This window comes from Harmonia axyridis, chromosome 6 (genome assembly GCF_914767665.1).
Source record: "Harmonia axyridis chromosome 6, icHarAxyr1.1, whole genome shotgun sequence".
Lineage (NCBI taxonomy): Eukaryota > Metazoa > Arthropoda > Insecta > Coleoptera > Coccinellidae > Harmonia > Harmonia axyridis.
The window spans coordinates 26,170,421-26,191,136 of record NC_059506.1 but is presented as its reverse complement, the minus strand read 5'-3'; the positions used below and the strand labels follow the sequence as shown (position 1 = coordinate 26,191,136).

The 20,716-nt window shown below is 36.9% G+C and overlaps 1 protein-coding gene across 4 annotated transcripts in view; it reads right to left on the bottom strand.

The window, feature by feature from the left end:
- The window catches only part of LOC123681613 (protein yippee-like 2), a 148,158-nt gene that overhangs the window by 21,650 nt on the left and 105,792 nt on the right, over nt 1–20,716 (bottom strand). For 2 of the 4 annotated variants that reach the window (XM_045619809.1, XM_045619808.1), the window contains one exon: nt 8,933–9,098. In XM_045619809.1, the coding sequence (XP_045475765.1) occupies nt 8,933–9,098 (166 nt within the window). Of the gene's footprint in view, nt 1–8,932; nt 9,099–16,886; nt 17,031–19,833; nt 19,935–20,716 lie in introns of those variants that run through there. The other 2 variants (XM_045619806.1, XM_045619807.1) reach the window with 2 other exon arrangements.

Below are 20,716 nucleotides of genomic sequence, written 5' to 3'. Positions count from 1 at the left end.
TGTTTGTCAACAAACAAACCGTTAGAAAGTCAACTATCCTCTGCTAAAACCAAACTTATGCTTGTTTACATTGGTTTAGTCAACAAACAAACCAGTGGAGTAGATTAAGATTGTGAAATGGGAGTGGGATAGTCAACCTAGACTCGAAACACTCAACTCGAGTAATATTCAACATGTGCTATCCAATTCACTATCCCCTGTACTATATATTTACATTATTATAGTAGGGGAATAATAAGCACTCCACCAGTCAACCACCGAATTCTACTACTAATTATACCAATGTAAACCTGGCTTATCATATTCGTAGCTCCTCATAGTATCATTTCCGCTTAGTATTTCGTGAGAGCATTTTGCAGAGTATACATTTTCATTCTAAAGCAATATACTCGCGATGAATAAAATCTTCTTCTTAGTGTTCCTTCCCCGTCAATGGAGGTTGGATATCACCATGGCATATTCCTCTTTGTTTTCGGCGGTTCTTATGAGTTGTTTGAAATTTAGTCCAGTCCACTGTCGTATATTTCTCAACCATGACAGATTCTTTCTTCCCTGCCCGCGCTCTCTTTCGATTTTTTCCTTTATAATGAGTTGAGCGTAACGGTATTTGTCGTTTCTCAAGATGTGGCCCAAATGTTTTGCGGATCTTTATAAGCTTCACCAGCTCACGTTCGGTCCCCAATCTGCGCAATACTTCTTCATTTGTTGTGTATGAAGTCCATAATATCTTAAGGATTTTTCGAAATGTTCACATCTCGAAAGCTTCCAATTTATTGAAGGTATTCGCTTTGAGCGTCTATGTTCCGGCTCCAAACCAAGACCGACGCCGATTCCAAGTCCGAGAAAAGCTTCCTAAGTCGCACAAAGCAGTTTCTGGTTTGTTCTATTCTTGATCTAACTTCCATGTCTGGATCCTGCTTGCAATCTACCCAGCACCCTAGGTACCGAAACCTATCTATCTGCTCCAGAACTTGTCCGTCTATCTAAACCGGTTGCGGGACATTTTTGGTTCTTTTAATGACCATAATTCTGGTCTTTTTCATATTTATTTACATTCCAAACTCCTCACAAGCCCGACACACAGCGTCAAGGAGCAGTTGTAGATCCACATCCGAGTCAGCAATCAAGACAGTATCGTCAGCGTATCTGATAGTATTGATATTCACGCCGTTATCCATGATTCCCTCAGAGACGTTCGCCAGAGCTTCGCTGAATATAAGATCCGAGTACAGGTTGAACAGCAATGGCGATAAAACACAGCCCTGTCTAACTCCTCTTCGAACCTTTATCGGGCTTGAGGTCGAGCCCTCTATTCTAATCCTAGCACTTTGATTCCAATATATATTCTGTATCAAAGAGATGTCCCTTGAGTCCAGTACCACACCACGAAGAATGTCCACCAAGACATCATGTCTCACTCTATCAAATGCTTTCCCGAAATCGATAAAGCAAATGAAAATGTCCCATTGCTGATCGTAGCATTTTTGTGCTAACACCTTCAAGCCAAATAAAGCCTCCCTCGTGCCCATTCCGCTCCTAAAGCCAAACTGATCGTCTCCAAATAAAATAAATATTATAATATAACAATCTGACAGCGTCTATATATCAATGATAGGGACACTTTTAAATTGGAAATGTAGATGATTACTCTCGAACTCTGCTAGAAATTAGCAACTTTCAGGGTAGATTCAAGGTCCGAATATCTTTTTTAAGTTAACTAATGGGCAGAATCATTCATATTGATTCGGAGTTATACCTATATGATCATCTTCAGGTACCTTTTTGGTTTAGTTAAATCTTAAGTTACAAAAATAAATCATTGTTATAATGAGAATTATCCTTATTTCCACTTCAACTTTGGAAGTTCAAAATTTTCCCGTCAACATCAGTAAAACCCTGTTTTCAATCCTACCACGTCGAGGCAGCTGAATCCTAAGAATGTTCAAATGAACAATTTCATTTTATGACCATTTTCCGCAGTTCCGCTTCAAGGATATCAACCAGTTGATGAACGTCAATCAAATTCTGCATATCTCGAGTCATAGAAATTCCCAGTCTTCATTTCTTCGTATATTACTCATCTCCCTACTGGAGACGATCTTTCGACGCCAAAGTGTCAACTTCCAAGGCGACGACAGAACTAACTCTTTCAAAGACAAAGTTCCCAAGGTGACGGCATAAACTCTACGACTTTCTTCAACTGCTACAAAGTGGCAACCTCGAATGCGACTCAATAAACACTTTTTCGACGACTTTGCGGAATCGTCAGCACTAAAAAGTTATATCCCCATTGGCCGAGCCCTCTCCACTGTTGCCAAATCGCCATGGCGTGACCGTAGCCGGTGAACCCGAATAACCTCGTTAAAAGTGCAATTTTTATTAGGAGGATGTCACCAGACCGGGGTCAATTACACTAAATGGGGGGCTTGCATTTCCCTATGCACCCAGCCTGGTTCGTTTCAATTAAATGGAGCTATTAAATTACCAGGAACTAGACGAGACGTGTTTTTGTCTCCGTTACAGAATTGCAATTCTATCCCAGGGTGCTCTTGAACCGATATAACTGGCAGATACGGAGCAGTTCGGGTTTAATTTGAATGCAATGGTTTGGATCCTGACGATGGGGGTTATTTCGAGTTTGGTTCCGTTGAGGTGCGGGCTAGGGTTGAGGTTTACGTAATGATAGAGTAACAAAAGTTACATAGTTATTCATCGGTTCCCTTCAAAATGGTAAGACCTAGAAGATTGTATCTAATCCTTTATCTACAGCGTTTTACGTAAAGACAGTACCTAGAATTCATCAGCAATGAAACAAACAAAAACGAAATGAAAATGCTCACTGAAAATAGTTGATAGAAGTCTTTGAAAATATGCAAAATGTTTATAGCCAAGAAATCTCGAAACAATGGTAAAGACACCGTCAAACGAAAAAAATTCTTAGCAAATTTTATACCTACTCTAATGAAAATTGAGAAGATTCAAGTTGAAGAATGAAGGAAGCTGATTTGAAAAATTATGGGAAAATAAGGGGAAATATTAAAGAAAACATAAAAGTAAGAGACCTTCTTTTGGGAAAAAGAGGAGATAGCTGCTAATCGCAAATGAGTGAAGTTTCGGAAATCAATTTCATATCAAGGTTGGACCTCTAGGAAGAGAAATTGACATATTTCTTTTGTTCACACGTCTGTTATTAGTAGAACACACCGTATTACACGCAAGTTAACAACACTTTATAAATATGGAGAAGCGTTGCTGGAGATTTCATATTCAAAGGCATTGAAGGCCTTCCTAGAGCAGCGGGTGGCAAAATTTATATGAGATGATAATGCCATATGAAACATGAACAAGTAATAACAGGCCTCATATCCAGAAGGGACAATAAGGTTTAGAATGGCTGGCAAGTCGGTATCTCAGGATGTAATATCAATGTATTTGAAAAAATGCAAGAATAATGCCGAAAGTCAAACAGAGAGTGACATCGTTTTTCTATTTCCCTTCAACAAGCAGTGAAAGTCCAATTAGAAACGAAAGGAGAGTACATCCCTTCCTATGCAAATCTTCATCTCCATATCAATACCATAGCCTAGTTCACTTTGGTATAATTAGTACAAGAGCTCACTAGGGTATTTTTTTCTCAAAAACTCTATGTTCATTTTGGTAAAGTAACTGTATTCATGTTTGGTAGTGTTTTGAGAAAATAGTAACACACAAGCAGCTAGAAAGACACACTATACTCTGGTGAAGCCAAATTTGTGTTTGTTTGGTATAGTCAACAAACAAACAGCTAGAAAGTAAACTATCGTCTGCTAAAACCAAAATTATGCTTTCTTACATTGGTTTAGTTAACAAAAAAACCAGTGGAGTAGAGCAAGATTATGAGTGGGAGTGGGATAGTCGAGTCTCTCGACTCGAAACACTTGACGCGAGTACTATTCAACATCTGCTATCCACTTCACTCTCCCCTGGACTATATGTTTACATTATTAAAGTAGGAGAATAATAAGCACTCTACCAGTCTACCATCGACTGCGTTTGACGTAAAGCTAGTACCTAGAAATCATCAGCAACGAAACGAACAGAAACGACTTGAAAATGCTCACTTAAAATAGATGATGTCTTCGAAAATATGCAAGCAAAATATTCATAGTCAAGAAACGATGGTAAAGACTCCGTGAGCATATCGTCAAACGATTCAAACGAAAAAATTCTTAGCAAATTTTGGACCAACTCCAATGAAAATTGAGGAGATTCAAGGGGAAGAATGAAGGGAGCTGATTTAAAAAATTATGGGATAACTGATTACATTGACTCTACCCAAACAATTTATATAAGAAAATACTAATTAAATGTACAGGTGCATAGGCTCTTCCAGAACTACAACAACTTTTAACTTTCTGTAAGCTACTCAGGAATTACCATATTGGTAAATCTGTCTATGGGGTATGCAGAATATGCATATCTCATCTGCTGGCAGGCCCATGTAGAACAGAAAGTATTCATATGGACAGTGTCTCATCAGAATTCTCACGATAACTGGAAATGGAACCTCAGCTCAGGTCCTTCTTTGTTTCAGACAAAAAAAACTCCACGAATCTTCAGGTGTATTATTCCTTCAGTTCTCTTTTCCTGACACTCATATAGCAAATTCCCTTCAAAGCCTTCAGTCAGAAGTTTTAAGGTATTGCGGCACTACCAGATCAGCTTTTGATATGAAATTTCAACCTCCTCAGTGTGATCTGAGGGTCTGTGTTATGTTATAATGCACGAGTAAGCACGCCCCTTCAGGGTTTCTTAGAAACACATACAGATAGATGTTTATTTGATTCTGTTCCTGCCTGCAAGACTTGAGGTTTTTGGATCAGGTAAATACATGGATATCGTCAAATTTGGTTCAACTCATCAAGAATCAAGCATACATACATAGATTGGCTCTTTGCGATTTGCCCTAAACAACTCAACAGAACTGCACTTGTACCATTTTTTCAAGTTGTTTAACCAGGAGATTCTTCTTCTTCCGATGTTCCCTCTTTCCTGTATCACTATTTGCAAGAAAGTATATTTCTCCCCTCTCAGCACATGACCCAGATACTGCAACTTTTCAATCTTTACCTTGTTAGTATTTCTCTCTCTTTACCCATTTATTTGAGCACTTCTGTATTTGGTTCTTGTCTATCCACCTCATCTTGAGGATTCTCCTGTACGTCCACATTTCGAACGCCTCCAGGCGATTAATAATATCCTGCTTCATTGTCCAAGTTTCCATTCCATAGAGGAGCACAGGGAATACGTAACATTTCAAAAACCTGATCTTGAGCTATAAACGGAGATCTTGTGGGTTGTGGTCCTTATACAGTGACTAAAGTAGTTCACGGCCAAGGACAAATTAGGGAAATTAAAGAACGGGATAAAAAAACTAATTTAATTTATTTCCAATCCACTAAAAATGTGTGAAGAAGATGATAGTTAGATCTAATCATTTTTTAAGGGTCGCTGGACACTTGGGTCGTTGCGGCTTGGTAGCAGGTACTTTTTTGCCGGTCTCGGGAACAGATGTGAAAATCTTTACTCTTCTCGTTGTCGGTGCAAGTGTTGCACATATGTTGTAGATGTAGTTTCTCGTAGTCTGGTGTGAACTCAATTGTCTTATTCGCCCTGAAATGCCGAGTTTTATGGGCATTCAGGCTGTTTCCCATTCGACCGTTAGCAAAGCATTTCTACGGATCCCTTAGAGGTGTGGCTTTGATAATCCTAAGTTTGTACACCGAATTCTTCAGTTCTCGGAACCGATAGATTCCCTACAATCTTTTCGACAAAATACTTTTCTCATTTCATTAAATATATTTCAGGCTTGGCCAATTCGCACTCGAATTTCCTCCATACACTCATTACTCTCATAAACAATGGCTCCCAGATATTTATACTTCCTCACCTTTTCCACTGGCTATTCTTTAATCCAAAGATACATTGTGATCGAAAGAAGAGCTAATTTCCAACCAAAACCTTCAAGAAACACATAAAACACTGTATAACTTCGGCCAATTCCAGCGATTCATCATTAAAACTAGAGCTATGCCTTGAACTCATATTTTTTTGTATTTAAGAAATAAATTCTTTCATTTTTAAGGCTGACGTATGTTGACACACGAAGTCAAGAAATTTCATCGTACAAAACTCCCATAAAATACCAACATCAAAATATCATCGCATGCAGAACACTTTCCAGTTATTATAAACACGAACACTCGCAGAGTACTCCATAAATCCAGAACTAGCAGCCTTCAATTAAACAAAAATTACCGCCTTCCGTGTAAGATACGGTTCTCACGGTAACAAATCACTAAGGGATAAACTAGAACTGATCGAATGGCACTCAGCAATGAAATGTCTCTCGGACTCTTTCGAATATCAATTATTAGATGGAATTGAAAATCCTCCAGCTGAATGCATCATCACGTTGTTCATTCAATCTCTCGAGCATTAAGATGCTTGAAATAAATGGAATCGGATAATTTTCTAGCAGCTAAAACGAAGAATTTCTTAGCAGCGTAAACGGAAAATTTGAGATGAGCAATACAGAGGTAATCTGATCTTCAGCTTGGTAAAAGCCTGGGCTCAGAACTCTTTCAAGATTTTAAAGAGCTAGACGGTTTTTCAATAAGAGGTTTCATTTTGGATATCCAGCTATCTGGGCATGTGTCATTTTTTCAGCTGTCATCTTCTGAAATTTGATAGTGAAAAATACACCGTTACTTAAAATGCTTCAACAATTGTTGTCTTGATATTGATGATGGACTATATGGTAGATAGTTTATTGGGCTGTTTCCATCATTTGAAGGTTGTTCTTTGAGTCTCTCATCAGCTTTTCCATTTTTCTCGATTGTTTCTCTTTTTGTTGTTCGTTTGTTCTCTCATAACTCTTCTTAACTGTTCTTGAAGTCTCTCATCAGCTTTTCCAGTGCCAACAATGCTTCAACAACGCACAGAAATTGTTGAAATTCGATACAAAAACGGTGAAAATTTTGCACAGACAGTTAGGAAAACTAAAGCACTTTTGGGTCGTCATGAAGCACCGGTGATAAACAACATTACACCGTATTTTGCATAAAGACTTTGATCTTGAGTCTCTTCGCTGATTGAGTCCTCGAAATGTATCAAAATAATAGGGATTTTTATCGAAAATTTCTAAGATTTCATCAAAAAATCATTCCCTGTGATGAGGTCCGTTTTCACTTCGGAGGCTACATTAATAAGCAGAATTGTTGAATTTGGGGTTCGGACAATCCAAGAAAAGCCTCTCCATCCTCAACGTGTCACTGTTTGCTGGTGGTGTGATTGGACCTAACTTATTCGAAAATGAGGCTGGTGCAACTATTATAGTAAATGGATGGCTTTGCCGAGCTATGTTTTATGATTTTTTTCTGGCCGGAATTGGAGAATATTGATGAGGACGACGTTTATTTTCAACAAGACGGCGCTACGTGCCAAATAAGCAACGAAACGATCGCAATTTTGCAGGAAAATGTTTATGGCCTTATTATTTCTGCTGTAGCCTTGGCGGCCATTTGACTTATATCGTTTTATATCCTTAAGGGCATACCTACATTTCTCTTCACAATGAAATAAACATACAATTTCTCTTAAAATATACTCCTTAAATATCAAAATGAATTATCTAAAAATTAATATTATATTCCATTCTGAGCTCTACCTCTCCTAAACTACAGATGTGTTTCATTTGTGCACTTAACATGCCTCAGCCAAAAAATTACAATTTCTTTCAAAAAACTTATGTAAATAATAACCCAAATTTCAATACTAGATAAAATTTAAATTTATAATTCAAGAACCATGTACACATTGTAGTTATACAGGGCGATTCACAGCTGTGACATATTAGACGTTTTTGTACTAATCATAATTTTGTGCTGAAAATTTGCATGTTGAGGTTTGAGACAATGATCTTTCCTGCTGAAATATTTTCAGATTTCTTAAACTTCCTTATTTCAAATGACTCGCCCTGTAGTATATCAATGCATCATTAAATACAATTCTTGATGACAATTTCAGCAATATACATAACCTTGGGTAAAAAATCAACGGTTCATGAGTTAATGGAATTCATGAAGTGTCAAATTAAGTTATCCAAACACAAATTTTAGTTTCTGCCTGTGTCTTCCCGACGCCACAGAGTACTCTACACAGTTAGAAATTGCGGTTTTTCCTCATTTGAAGGTCTTCCTCGATAACTCTTAAAGTATAGGGTATGTTTAAGTGACCCCCTCTTTTTATACTTAGAATTGACTGAAGTAATAAAAAATATAGGTTCTAATTTGAAAACCTTTTTTTTTGGTGAATTTGAGTTGTCAAACTTCATTACCCTGTGCATTTTCGGGCCAAACTCCAAACAGTTTTATAATTGTATGTATTTGCAGAATATTCAAAAAAATGTGAGTCCTCGTCACCACCATTATTTTCATAAGAATCTCATTAACTCTTAAGCCATTGAGTTTCACCCGAGTTTCACATATTGGTGAAATTGGTATAAAAAATCCATCTAATGATGCAATGACATACTGGGAGTGTCAATTTGAAATAAGGAAGTAGTTGTGTGTTTCCGGTATAACCGAAAGTGTAGAGATCTGAAAATATTTGAGGGAGAAAGATCATTTTCTCAATCCCCAACAAGCAAATTTTCAGCGCAAAATTACGATCAGTTTTCCATAAACGACTAATAGTCCATCGCTGTGAATCACCCTGTACATCCTCTTGTATATATAAGTAATAGGATGCAGAGTTTGAACTCTGAAAATAAGAAAACAGTTGTGTTCCATTCATTCGAAAAAGTCACCATGCTCCGCTGTGGAGGTTGAAGGTGTATAAAGCAGGGGCTACTGAAGATTCCTGTAATTCGCCAACAAAAGTTCAAACTCACCTTCGAAATGAGCTCGTCGTGATTGGCTAGATGGGCCCGGCAGTGGATGCATGAATATGTGCGATGGCATTGTGGTAAGTAGGCCTGAAACGTCTTCACCATGGTGACCTGACTGCTCGAGCTGCTGCTGTCGGCTGCGACGGCATGCCATGCGGAGTTGTCACAGCTGAAACAATGGAGAATGCAATTAGATCGTTTCGTCGACGAGGTGAACGTGTCAGATGGAGTTCATGAGAATGAGGAAATGTGCACGTGTGACGATGCCTTTCGCGGCATAACTGGTTCGCAGAACAACGAACAAGGTGTATATTTCATGTCGAGTAAGAAGGAATTCTGAATTTCTTGAGGAGGCGGATAACTAGGTTATATTTGGCAACGCCGCGATCTTTCGATGACTTTTGGTTTTTATCTACGACTAATATATGGAGAGTCCCACAATTCAATGAGTCACCACAATAGTCTTCGATCAAAAAAATTGCGAATTAAAATAATTTTTTTTCGATAAATATTTCTTTATGAATCATAAAGAAACATAAAGTGCAGTCCTTCGATTGCACGACCTTTAAAATTGATTTTTTCCAGAACTAACGCAGCGCTTCAGCAAATATCGTAAAATTTAGTTAAGACTCTTGTTATTCACGAACTCAATTAACTACTGTTAACATTTGCTGATAATTTCAACTGGAGGCGTTTGAAACTGGGCGATTCAAAGTTAATTTTCACAACTCTTTCGGACCTCAATATTTTTTCATTTTGATGTAACATTTCTATGATGGAAGTTTACAACTCATAATACTGAGCATGACCTTGGAACCGTGAATATTCGGTTTGGCCGCCGACGTGGAAGCATGACCGGGATATCCCCATGATTTTCAGCTGTTGGAATTATCGTAATGAACCCATTTTCCGTCTCCAGTTACAATTCGATGCAGAAATCCTTTCCGCCCTTGCCTTGCAAGCAGCTGTTCACAAGCAAACAAACGCCGTTCAACATATCTCGGCTTCAACTGACGGCACCCAATTTCTTTGTTTCTGAATCATTCCCATGACTTTCAAGCATTTCGAAATGGCTTGCTGCGTCGCTCCGAATGATTCTGCCAATTCTTGTTGCGTTTGACACAATTCTTGATCAAGTACTGTCTCCAATTCTGCGTCTTCGAAAACCTTTTCTCTTTCACCGCCATGCTGATCTTGCACATCACAACCACCGTTCTTGAAGCGTTGAAACCACTCTCGGTACATTCTTTCACTAAAAGCGGCAATTTGAGAGCATTCGATGAGCCTCGGCCGCAGATTTCTTCATATCAAAGCAGAAAATTGAAACTTTCCGCAAATGACGAGAATTTGGCTCGTACGCTGACATGTTTAATCGACAATGACTTTATAAGGCAGACACAAATCGACTAATATTCAGAAAGCGTTATTTTCACAAAGCTTATTGTATGACATTTACGATCTATTTGTTTCGACTATCACTTACTGCTACAGCCATCTATTGCAAAACGGTGGAAGCAAAGTTGTACACCATTAAATTTTACTATCAATAAAACCTCAACTAAAATCATAGTTGGCTTCAAGTTATGCTATGCAGGAAGTAATCTAGTCTCAAATTAAAAGTCAGTATATGATTTAACTTCTCTGGAAATTTTCAAGCAAATTTATGAGCATAAGAATTAATAGGGCTTGCTATATAACGTTAATCGGGTCTATTCTCCTTAGGATTCATAAATTGAATCAATATTGATTTGAATTTTTGTTAGTCTCTTGGATATTGGGCATATCCATATATAACCCAATACCAGAAATTTCTTGAATTATGATACAGCAAAGAGAAGTAGAACATTCATTGAACTAGTTTGTTCGAATGGAATGAAATCGATTTGCTGCCACGGCCACCTTTACCACTTGTTTTTAACCTATTAATCACGTCTAGGTCATTAAGGGTGAAAGATGGCAAAATTCCCCACATTCCTACAACTCTGCCGTTATATCCACAGCGTTTTGGATGAAAGGAGGAAAAACATGCATTCATACACAAATACCAAAACACGTATACCTCCTTCTAGTTTTACCCAATTTGGTAGCTTTTAGGGTCAGGTGTTCAAAGAGGAAGTAGCTCTATTGCCACCAGGATTTTTAAAAATGTGGGGTGCTCAGATAAAAGAATGTGGCGACAAAAGCAATTAGACAATATATATGTGTCTAGCCGAAACTGTCGTCACAATACTTAATTTCAATCTACTTGCATTGGTGTACCAATGGTCTTTCGTGGTACTTGTGCATACAACTTTCTCATTCATAGGATTCTCAGAAATATACAATAGAGAATATCCTTCCCCTCCCCTTATTAGTGTGCAGGCACCATGATACCATTGCGCAGGCATACAACTTAGAGAATAAGAAAAGGAAGAAGAAATTCACGGTGTACAATATGATTTTATGTTCGAAAACCAGTGATAACCAGTTGAGTTTAAAAGTGTTCAAGAACGTTTCCAAGTGCTGTACCACAATAAAGTTCTCGTCTATCAGTGTTTCAATAATCCTCACGAAAAATAATGAAATAATACCCCTAAAGAACAACTTATCCGGATCATGTTCAATATTGCCAGTCAGCATTACTCCAAAAGGCTCATTAAAATACTGTCGAAAAAAAAACAAACGATATTCAACATAAGCTCAGCACAAGGAGTCTGATCTCCTCGACATTCGAAAGCTGATATTTACAGCTTTTTTACGGATGAAGAAATCGTGAATAGAATACGGCGATATTGGAATCTTTTCGACCAGCTCAAGATTCAACATGAATATTATGGTGTCACTGTATAGAAAAACATGTAAAAAGCGCTGTTTTCCATTTCTAGGACCTAGGTTATTCAATTTGTAACTCATTTGCGCAATATCACAACAAGGATAAGCTTTGTGAAATTAAGATTGTTTATTGTGGAAAATTTCAGTGTTTTTGAGGATTTGTTTCAGGGATTTTTTTGTATTGTATTAGTGTTTGGTAGCTGTTGCTCTTGCATCTCTTTATTATTATATTATTTTGTATGAGCTTCTTTTTTATTGTAGGTACATTTGTTTTCATTGTGGATATTGAACAGATTACCTCAACTGCATTATATTTTGGATCAAGCTACACAACACAATCCTAGCTTCAGATTCAAACTTATTTGTACATCATTTTGTGAAGGCTTTCCTGAATATATCTATCTATTCGAATGAAATATGTTGGACTTGAATATACATCAGTAGTTGATGAAGAAGTCTTCAAAACTTCGCGAAAACTTGCAAATTCATTATTCAGAACGGACGGATACAATATAATCATGCCCGAACACAACAAAGTGTTTGTAACAACAAGACGAAATGCATACAATGTCGATTCACCCTTCAGAACATCCCAAGGCGTGAAATATTCAGAGTGATTACAAGCAGAGAGAATGTGTAATGAAGACGGGGATGAAAATGCTGGAGATGAACGTAAATTAATCTAGAATGAGGAAGGCGCAGTCTGATGGATGCAGGGCACCATGAATTGTCTACTAGTTCCCACCTGTGGTGCGCTTTCGATATATATATGCGGAAGTAGGCTGGTTTGAGTAATTTGGGTGAGTGATATTATCTTTTGGCTGACGATTTTCAACGGTGGTAATGAAACGAAGAAGGATTGTGGTGTAAGTTTTATTGTTGTCAAGTTTCACGTCTGGATTTCTTGCCTGGTACAATATAGATGAAGTAGTGTCAGTTGTTTTTCGCTTCCCCAATCAACGAAATATCAGATGACTGAAAGAGCCAAGTACTGGGTTTTTGTAAACATCGTAGTGGTCTTTGGAATAGTTTCAATTGAGGGTTTGGAAACAGAGAGTTCATTGAATCTTAATAAGGATTGATAGTACACTCAGAGTACTAAACATAGATAGAGGGAGCATGTATCATTTTCTGTAAGTCAATTTTGTCCCCAACATGAACTATCAAATTTGACATGAAGCGCGCGGAAATGAAAACATATCAGTGATACATTATTTCACTCAATTTGCGAGTTTCTCCACAAAGAACGCACTTCTTATGTCGCATAGTGAATCAACGTTTTATATTAACTCTAAATATATTGAAATAAATACCTAAATATATAAGAAATTCAGAAAACAAACTTCAAGCGCGCCAAACAAATGATGATACTAGGAGAGAAAAAGTTGCCAAGCCTTGGATTTCAGCAGGTAGGTACAGAAAATAATAAGTATTCTGCTTATTATCAATTCAACAATTAGGGAATAGTATATTGTGCAACAAGTGGGGAAAGTCTAACTTTTCTCGCGAGTGTGGAAGTTTGTGGCACGAGCCTGAAAGGCGAGTGTCGCAAACACACGAGCGAGAAAAGGACTTTCCTCACATGTTTCACTATACTTTTCCTACAACTGCACAAATTTCAATAATTCAAGTAATGGACTTGACTCAAATCAAAATGGTCTTCGTTGAAAGTATGTGCTAATTTATTGCGTTTCCATAGAAACGAGTCAAAAGCCCAATTTCATTGGTCTACTAAGCGAGGTGTGGGCAAAGTGCCGTGAGAAATAATATTTCTCATAGTATGAGCAATACATAGTTTTGGAATTGAGTAAACTATGAAGAATACTATACTTTTCATAGCAGTTGTAGGAAAAATAACATAAATAACAGGGATGCATTTCAAGGACCCAATCAGAGAAGATACTTCGTTGCTGGTGATCGACCGGCTTGAGTTCTTGTGTCAACTGCATTTCGAAAACCTTAAGACTTTATGTAAAAAACGGTATGATGTTGTTTGAGGAATGCCTCATTTCCAAGATCGACAAGGAAATGTTTAAACTGGGTTTCTGTCAGGACTACTGCATGGACTACATCAGCAATATTGTCAGTTGTTCTTGAGCGAGTCTCTATTCCAAAAATAATACTTGACGATATAAAGCTTCAGGTTGGAAACAAGTGGCATCGGATAGTAAGGGGCAGATCAGAATGAAGAAATTTGAAGTAGGTCTGAATCTAGTAGTGGATCAACAATGGCTGAAGAAGAAGGAGAGAAATTTCAAAATGTCATCATAAACTAATCGTTCTAGACAAATTTCAGCTCAACCTCCAAAATTTACATTGTAGAGAACTGAAAAAATATCATATTAACTACTTTGAAGTATCTAAGGTATCCTATTTCCTTTATATGAAATCCAACAAGAGCGAATAATTAATTCGAGTGAGCTGTATCGAAATGCCTCTTCTGGGAGTCCACTATAACTGTGGACTACAAGTGCAAGTTTGAAATTGTTTGAATTCCCGAAGTTGGCTTCGCAATATGGGGAGTGAACAGTGAAATTACGCCTTGACCGGTTTTTCTGTTGGGCAAACTGCTCAGAAATACCATCCCCATTAAACTAAATGTGGCATGAATGGAGACCAAGTGGAATTTTTGCTCAAGTACCTTGGTGTGAAACCAGCTTTAGTCATGGAAATTTATTACGACTTTCAGAAACAAGTTTACAATAATTATATGAACAATAACTATAAATGCTGATCTGTTTTAAACCTAGAGTAAGCTGATCTTACACATATCTCTGACAGTCGGAATTGTTGTCAGTTAGTTTTTTGGTGAAGTGTGAGAAAACTGTGAACATGCGTATTGTGATGATAAAAATCAAAGGAGAGTGGAAACCTAAAATATCTTTGCATCAGTCGATAAGTCCATCAAAAATGTTCTCTCAACAAATATCGAATCATTCTTGAAAACCTCCAATATTCTCAGTTTTATAGCAGTGGTAGAAATTAGTCTAGACGTGATTTTTTGTTGGAAATTACGTATATGTACTTTTATGCTCTTGTGTCTTCACGTAAGAGCAAACAGTGAAATATGTATAAACATGAGGCACTTGGGATTTTGTCACCTTGGAAAGCACGACTTGAAATATTTCCATAATTGACTCAACCAATCATCCTAACAGCTTTCCCCTGTAATCCAAATGGAGCCTTCATACTAGCTAGCATCATGGCCTCAAACATCATTCTATGTTTATTTTCATTTCAATTGATGCCTGTAAACATACACCTTTGAAGATACATATATCATTTTATGTATAGCAGTTCTCGATGAGTTTTCTGAGAAAGCCTCATAAAGAAATTCATAAATTTAGTACTTGTTTATTACTATCAATGAATATCTCAGTCGCCCCTTTTAATTGTCTTCAGCGTAAAACCACTCTAGGGCCATTGCTCTCGAAAAGGTAAAAAAGATGAGCAGTTAACGTTAAGCTAGAAGAACCTGAAAGCCTAATCATGTAATCAAACAGTTCTTGGAGGTTTCTCAATATGAAGAAACTGTATTTTTTTTATTTCATTTTATTATGATTTAAAATGATTTGATTTGTATTTCCAATTTAAAATAGTTGATATTTTTGGTTCTTTTGTTCAATAAGTTTAATAAATAAAGTGTTTTTTGCAACTTGCAAGGTTCCTTCTCATATCATAATTTTTTCATTGATGTGCACACTACACAATAAATTTACTGAACATCAGGTACCTAGCTTGATAGAATGTACTTGATTTCTTAAGTACTTGATGAATGAATACCTGAATTGACATTGAAAAACTAGTACTTGACTTGACTGATGTGAACCAAATGAAAATTCGAGTTATAAAGGTGAAGGTATTCCCAATAGTAGGAGTAGATCGTCCATATTTGGAAAAATTTACTGAAAAATGAATTTAAATTTGAAAATTTCAAAACGAATCAACGTCTTTGCGTTTGGCAAATGTTAAATGACAAATTCTGAATATTTTAAGAGTTTTTCCGATGATGGAGTTTGATTTGGACTCCAAAACGTCTAAAAATCAATTGATTCAAAGTGTTATTGTTCGTTCATTTTTGGGTAACATTTTTTTTCAATTGATTTACTCTTGACATATTAGTGCAAGAATATCCTCAGGACCATTTCTTTCCTAGGACTATGCAGGGTCCTAGGAGGAGAGTCGGAATAAAAACAATAAATAAAAGATGTGTTTTCTACAGTCTTTACAAGACTAAACGATCCAATTATTGCACCATTAAATATGACCTATCCACCGACACGTTGTGACTACTTACTTGGGGTTATAAAAGTATATACAGGGTGGCCATTTGAAAACGAAACAGACGAGATTACAGACGAAATAAAGTTTTTCGATAGAAATGCTCGGACAGGTCGATTTCTGTTTCGAGGGGGACAACTTAAGATGTAGGTTACGGACGCATAGCGCTTCAACCCTTGCTGCTACAACCCCCACCCCCAATTTTTGAATAGGGAAGATGGGGTGAGTGATACCTCAATTTAAAGTTATTTTTATACTGATTTCAGCACAGTAATTGTTTTTTCATTTTATGCATTAGTTCTCGAAATATTCATGCGTTAGTTAGTTAGGAAGGAAGCCACAGTCATGGTTGTTTTGAAGCTCAAAATGTCGATTTTTCACAAAACACTACAAGTGCCATGAAAACACCATTTCATTTTCAAATACTTAGTTAAGAATATTTCGAGAACTAATGCATAAAATGAAAAAACAATTACTGTGCTGAAATCAGTATAAAAATACCTTTAAATTGAGGTATCCCTCACCCCATCTTCCCTATTCAAAATTTGGGGGTGAGGGTTGTAGTAGCAAGGGTTGAAGCGCTATGCGTCCGTAACCTACATCTTAAGTTGTCCCCCTCGAAACAGAAATCGACCTGTCCGAGCATTTCTATCGAAAAACTTTATTTCGTCTGTAATCTCGTCTGTTTCGTTTTCAAATGGCCACCCTGTATATCACCGTAAAATGATTTCCAGTTATGCATGGTTTTTTGTTCAAATTAGACCGGTTTTTTTCAAGGGGATTGAAAATAATTCGAGTATCGAGGTTCGAGTTAACAAGAGCCGCTGCATTTTTTGTTTGTTTCAGAGACAAGTTGATAACATACCAAATGACGACGTAAAAACCACCCCCAAGTATCCGAAGACCACCAAAATCCACCAATAACATCAAAGATCACTCCGAAGCCTGATACACCCTCTCACAGACCGCGCTCGCTCTGTCTAGATCACATGGACGTTCCATCAACACCACGCGCTGTACTGGATTCGGCACTTGCAGCGACATTTTCGGATTTCGGTGTTTATCGGAGCATTTATCTTCCGCAATTGTTCCTCTTATCGACGATTACGAGGTGTGCTGCTTCATCGCGAGAGAGTTCCTTTGTCCGGGGCTTCGAGCAGACCGGAGATAGTCCGCTCTTTTGTTGTGGTTATCATACAGATGACGGAGGGTCAACATTGACTGGTGTCGGCCGGTCAGACGATCAACGCGACCGCAGCTGAAGTTTGAAAGGACGGTCCGACAATCGAATGGCGAAGTGTGATCGAATTGCGTCAATCGAGATGAGGGGAGCGCTGGCATTAACGAAGAAGAGATTTGAAATTCGTTGCTTATCTCGATCGAAATAGGATAGGTTGTTCATTTGGCTTTGCAACAATAACTTGAAAGTCAATATAAAAAAATCGAAGTATATGTTAATAGGTAGTGAATATAGGACACGTAGTAACGACATAAGTAATTTCAGAATTAATATTGATAAAGATGAAATAGAGAGGGTTACTAAAATGAAATACTTAGGATTGATTTCAGACGAGAATTTAAAGTTTCAGTTTCACGCGGATTATATCGCAAATAAAATGTCCAAAAAGGTTGGTTTCATATCTAGAATAAGGGGTAAAATTGATATGAATACTTCACTGATGTTGTTTAGTTCATTGGTACTTCCTCATGTGGATTATTGCTCGTCAGTTATGTTTAATTTAAATAAAGGTAGCATAGATAGATTACAAAAAGTGCAAAATAGAGGTATGAGAATTATTTTGAAATGTAATAAAAGAACTCCCATAAGAAATATGTTAAATTGTTTGAAATTGATGAGTGTCAATCAAAGGATTATTTATAGAACATTAGATTTAATATTCAAAGCAAGGAATAAAATGTTACCTGAATATTTGAGTGAAAACCTAAAATTTGCTAAGGAGATACATAATTATGAAACACGACGTCGAGATGATTTTTACATAGAAAATGTTAGTACTACATTAATGAATAAATCCACATTTAGGAGGGGATTAGTTATCTTCAATAAACTACCTGAAAAGATCAAATATTGTAATAATTATAGAGAATTCAAAAAATGTTTAATGAGTTATATTTATGAAGAATTTAATTAAGTTAGTGGATTACATTTGTATTGTTTTCAATAGCTGAGTGCTAAATAAAGTTTATTATTATTATTATTAAATGATTTTTTTCGTGCTGATGTATGGTTTTGTCATTTTACTTTATATTTTGTAATTTTTTTTTGATGGAATACAACCAGTTTGAATCTATAGGAGATGATTCCCAATATAAGGGGTCTGTGGCGATCTTGGTACACCTGAGGATTCTAAAAATCATCGCGTGGAGAATGGTCTTGGTTGGAGTAACCCTTCCGATTTTGGAGCAGATTTGGTATTGCATAGGCTTACAACTATACTTCCGCCGTTTTTTCCTGAAATTCGAGGCTTCATTGTAAAAAAATGGTTATACATTTATGATTCGAAGCATGTCCATCGCTGGTCACTACTTTCTCCCATCTTTCGGGCAGCGTACGAATCTCGCGTTGAAGCGATCCACGAATCGATCCAATTTTTTACTTCTAATTACTTAATGCCTCCAATTCTGCATCTTCGAAAAAATCTTCTCTCTTCCACTGCCATGCTTATCTTCGACTGGTCATCATTCAATGTTGTATATATTGGAAACTATATCATTTATTACTCCTTTCTGATTTGTTTTTCTGTTTGTTTTCAGATTTATTATAATTTATGCGTCGTCACCTTTTGGTGAATGAGAAGGATGGAAGGATTCAGTTTGGATGAAGAGGAAGCCCTTCAATATATGTACATGCCAGCTTATCCTATAAACAAATACACAAACCAGTCCCTATATACCTATACGGGGAGACAGAGTTTTTGCTGGAGTTTTATCTGTGCTATTGTATCATACATTGAAATGTATGATGCCCCGTCCTCTGTAGAATTTTTTTCGAAAACCAGGGAGTTGGGAGAAAAATTAGAGATAATCACTGACTTCATTACAAGAATTTCCGTTCCGACATCGCATAGAGGAAAGGTATAGGTAAATGTACCTACAAAACTGAGATTCAGTAGAAGGGAAAAACCGAAAGAGAAATACTCTAACGAAATCTTCCTGAGTAGTATAATTCTAAAAATGTTCTTCGAAACTTTGTTACTACGATACCTAAGAAGTATCTGGATCTTAGCAAGAATATGCTACACCTCCGCACTGGATTCCTCACAGGGCATTGTCGCCTCAGGAAACACCTAATGAGAATTAGTCTAGCAGAAAACGACGAGTAAAGATTCTGTGCAAAGGAGGACGACACTTCAGATCACCTGGTGACGGAATGCCTCGCCATCACTAACCAACACAAAATACTTTGGACAAGAGACTTGTAGAAGTGAGGAAGTAACATCCATGAAGCCATCTCAGATACTGGAGTTCATTAAAACTTTGCAACTGGAGGACGAGCTGAAGACTACGAGGAATAATGGCAAAAACAGCTATGATGAGGACACAATAAAATTCCCTTAAATCTACCATCTAAGCATAAAAACGATAGCATCAACTACATACAATAATACAACAGGATATTTCGAAACGATGAGAAATATTTAAAACTGTTTCAACACACGGAATTATTTGAACAATATAAACAGCAATAAATCGACAAACCACTTTACCCGCGATCTCATTTCTCAAATCCCATTCAATAATATAGATTATTTCTTCAAGTGAATACATTTTTTTAGAATGACAATTCTTACTGTGATAAGGCTCTCCTCTTGTTTATAATTGAATAAATCCACTGTTTGTGGAAGGGAAGAGTCGTTCTCTGTTTGACTGCCGACATTCTTTATTCTTTCTAACACATTGATATTACCATCCCAAGCTAGCGTCTTGCCAGCACTGTATATGAGATGTCATTTATTGTGACGTCAATTGTCGGTTAGTTTATCTAGATGAGGGGTTCTGATCCTCCTGAAATTCATCATGAACATTCGCATGACTATTTTACATATAGAAACTATTCTAAGCTCCTATGTTAATTCAATTAATATTTTCGGTCGCAGCAAAAATCCATAAATAATCCCCAAATATGTTTGTGACTGTAATTTGTGTTTCTAGGAATTTTTTTTTGATTAGCTCATTTATAGGTAAATACTTTGTTATACTTTGAACATAGGCATTGCCAAAACATGACGTTTTGAAATTTATTTGGAATGAAGTTGTCAAACTCATTCGTGTTGTCCTAGTGATTGATAATTGCACTGATTACAAATATCAGTGTAATGTTGACATGATGATGGGTGAAATTGTTTCATATGACACAAAATGACCAAATTTGATTGGTTGTTGGAACTGTAAAAAATTTTTCAGGAGAACAAAAACTGCATGATGAATCAAATCAGTAGTGACATGGATTTGTGTGCATACCTTGCTTTGAATTACTTTTTTGGAGCTGGTTTTTTTACGGTTTTTTCTGAACCTCGTTCGTAAAGCCTAGACGTTGAGCGAATTAGGATAAAAAACCGATTGAATTCAATGTCAACTGTATGCGTGAGAGGATCCTTTATGCTTGACCCTAGAAAATTCATTTCCTGGCCGAAGGATGCGAACCCATAAACTTTTCGGTCACGAACAAAAACG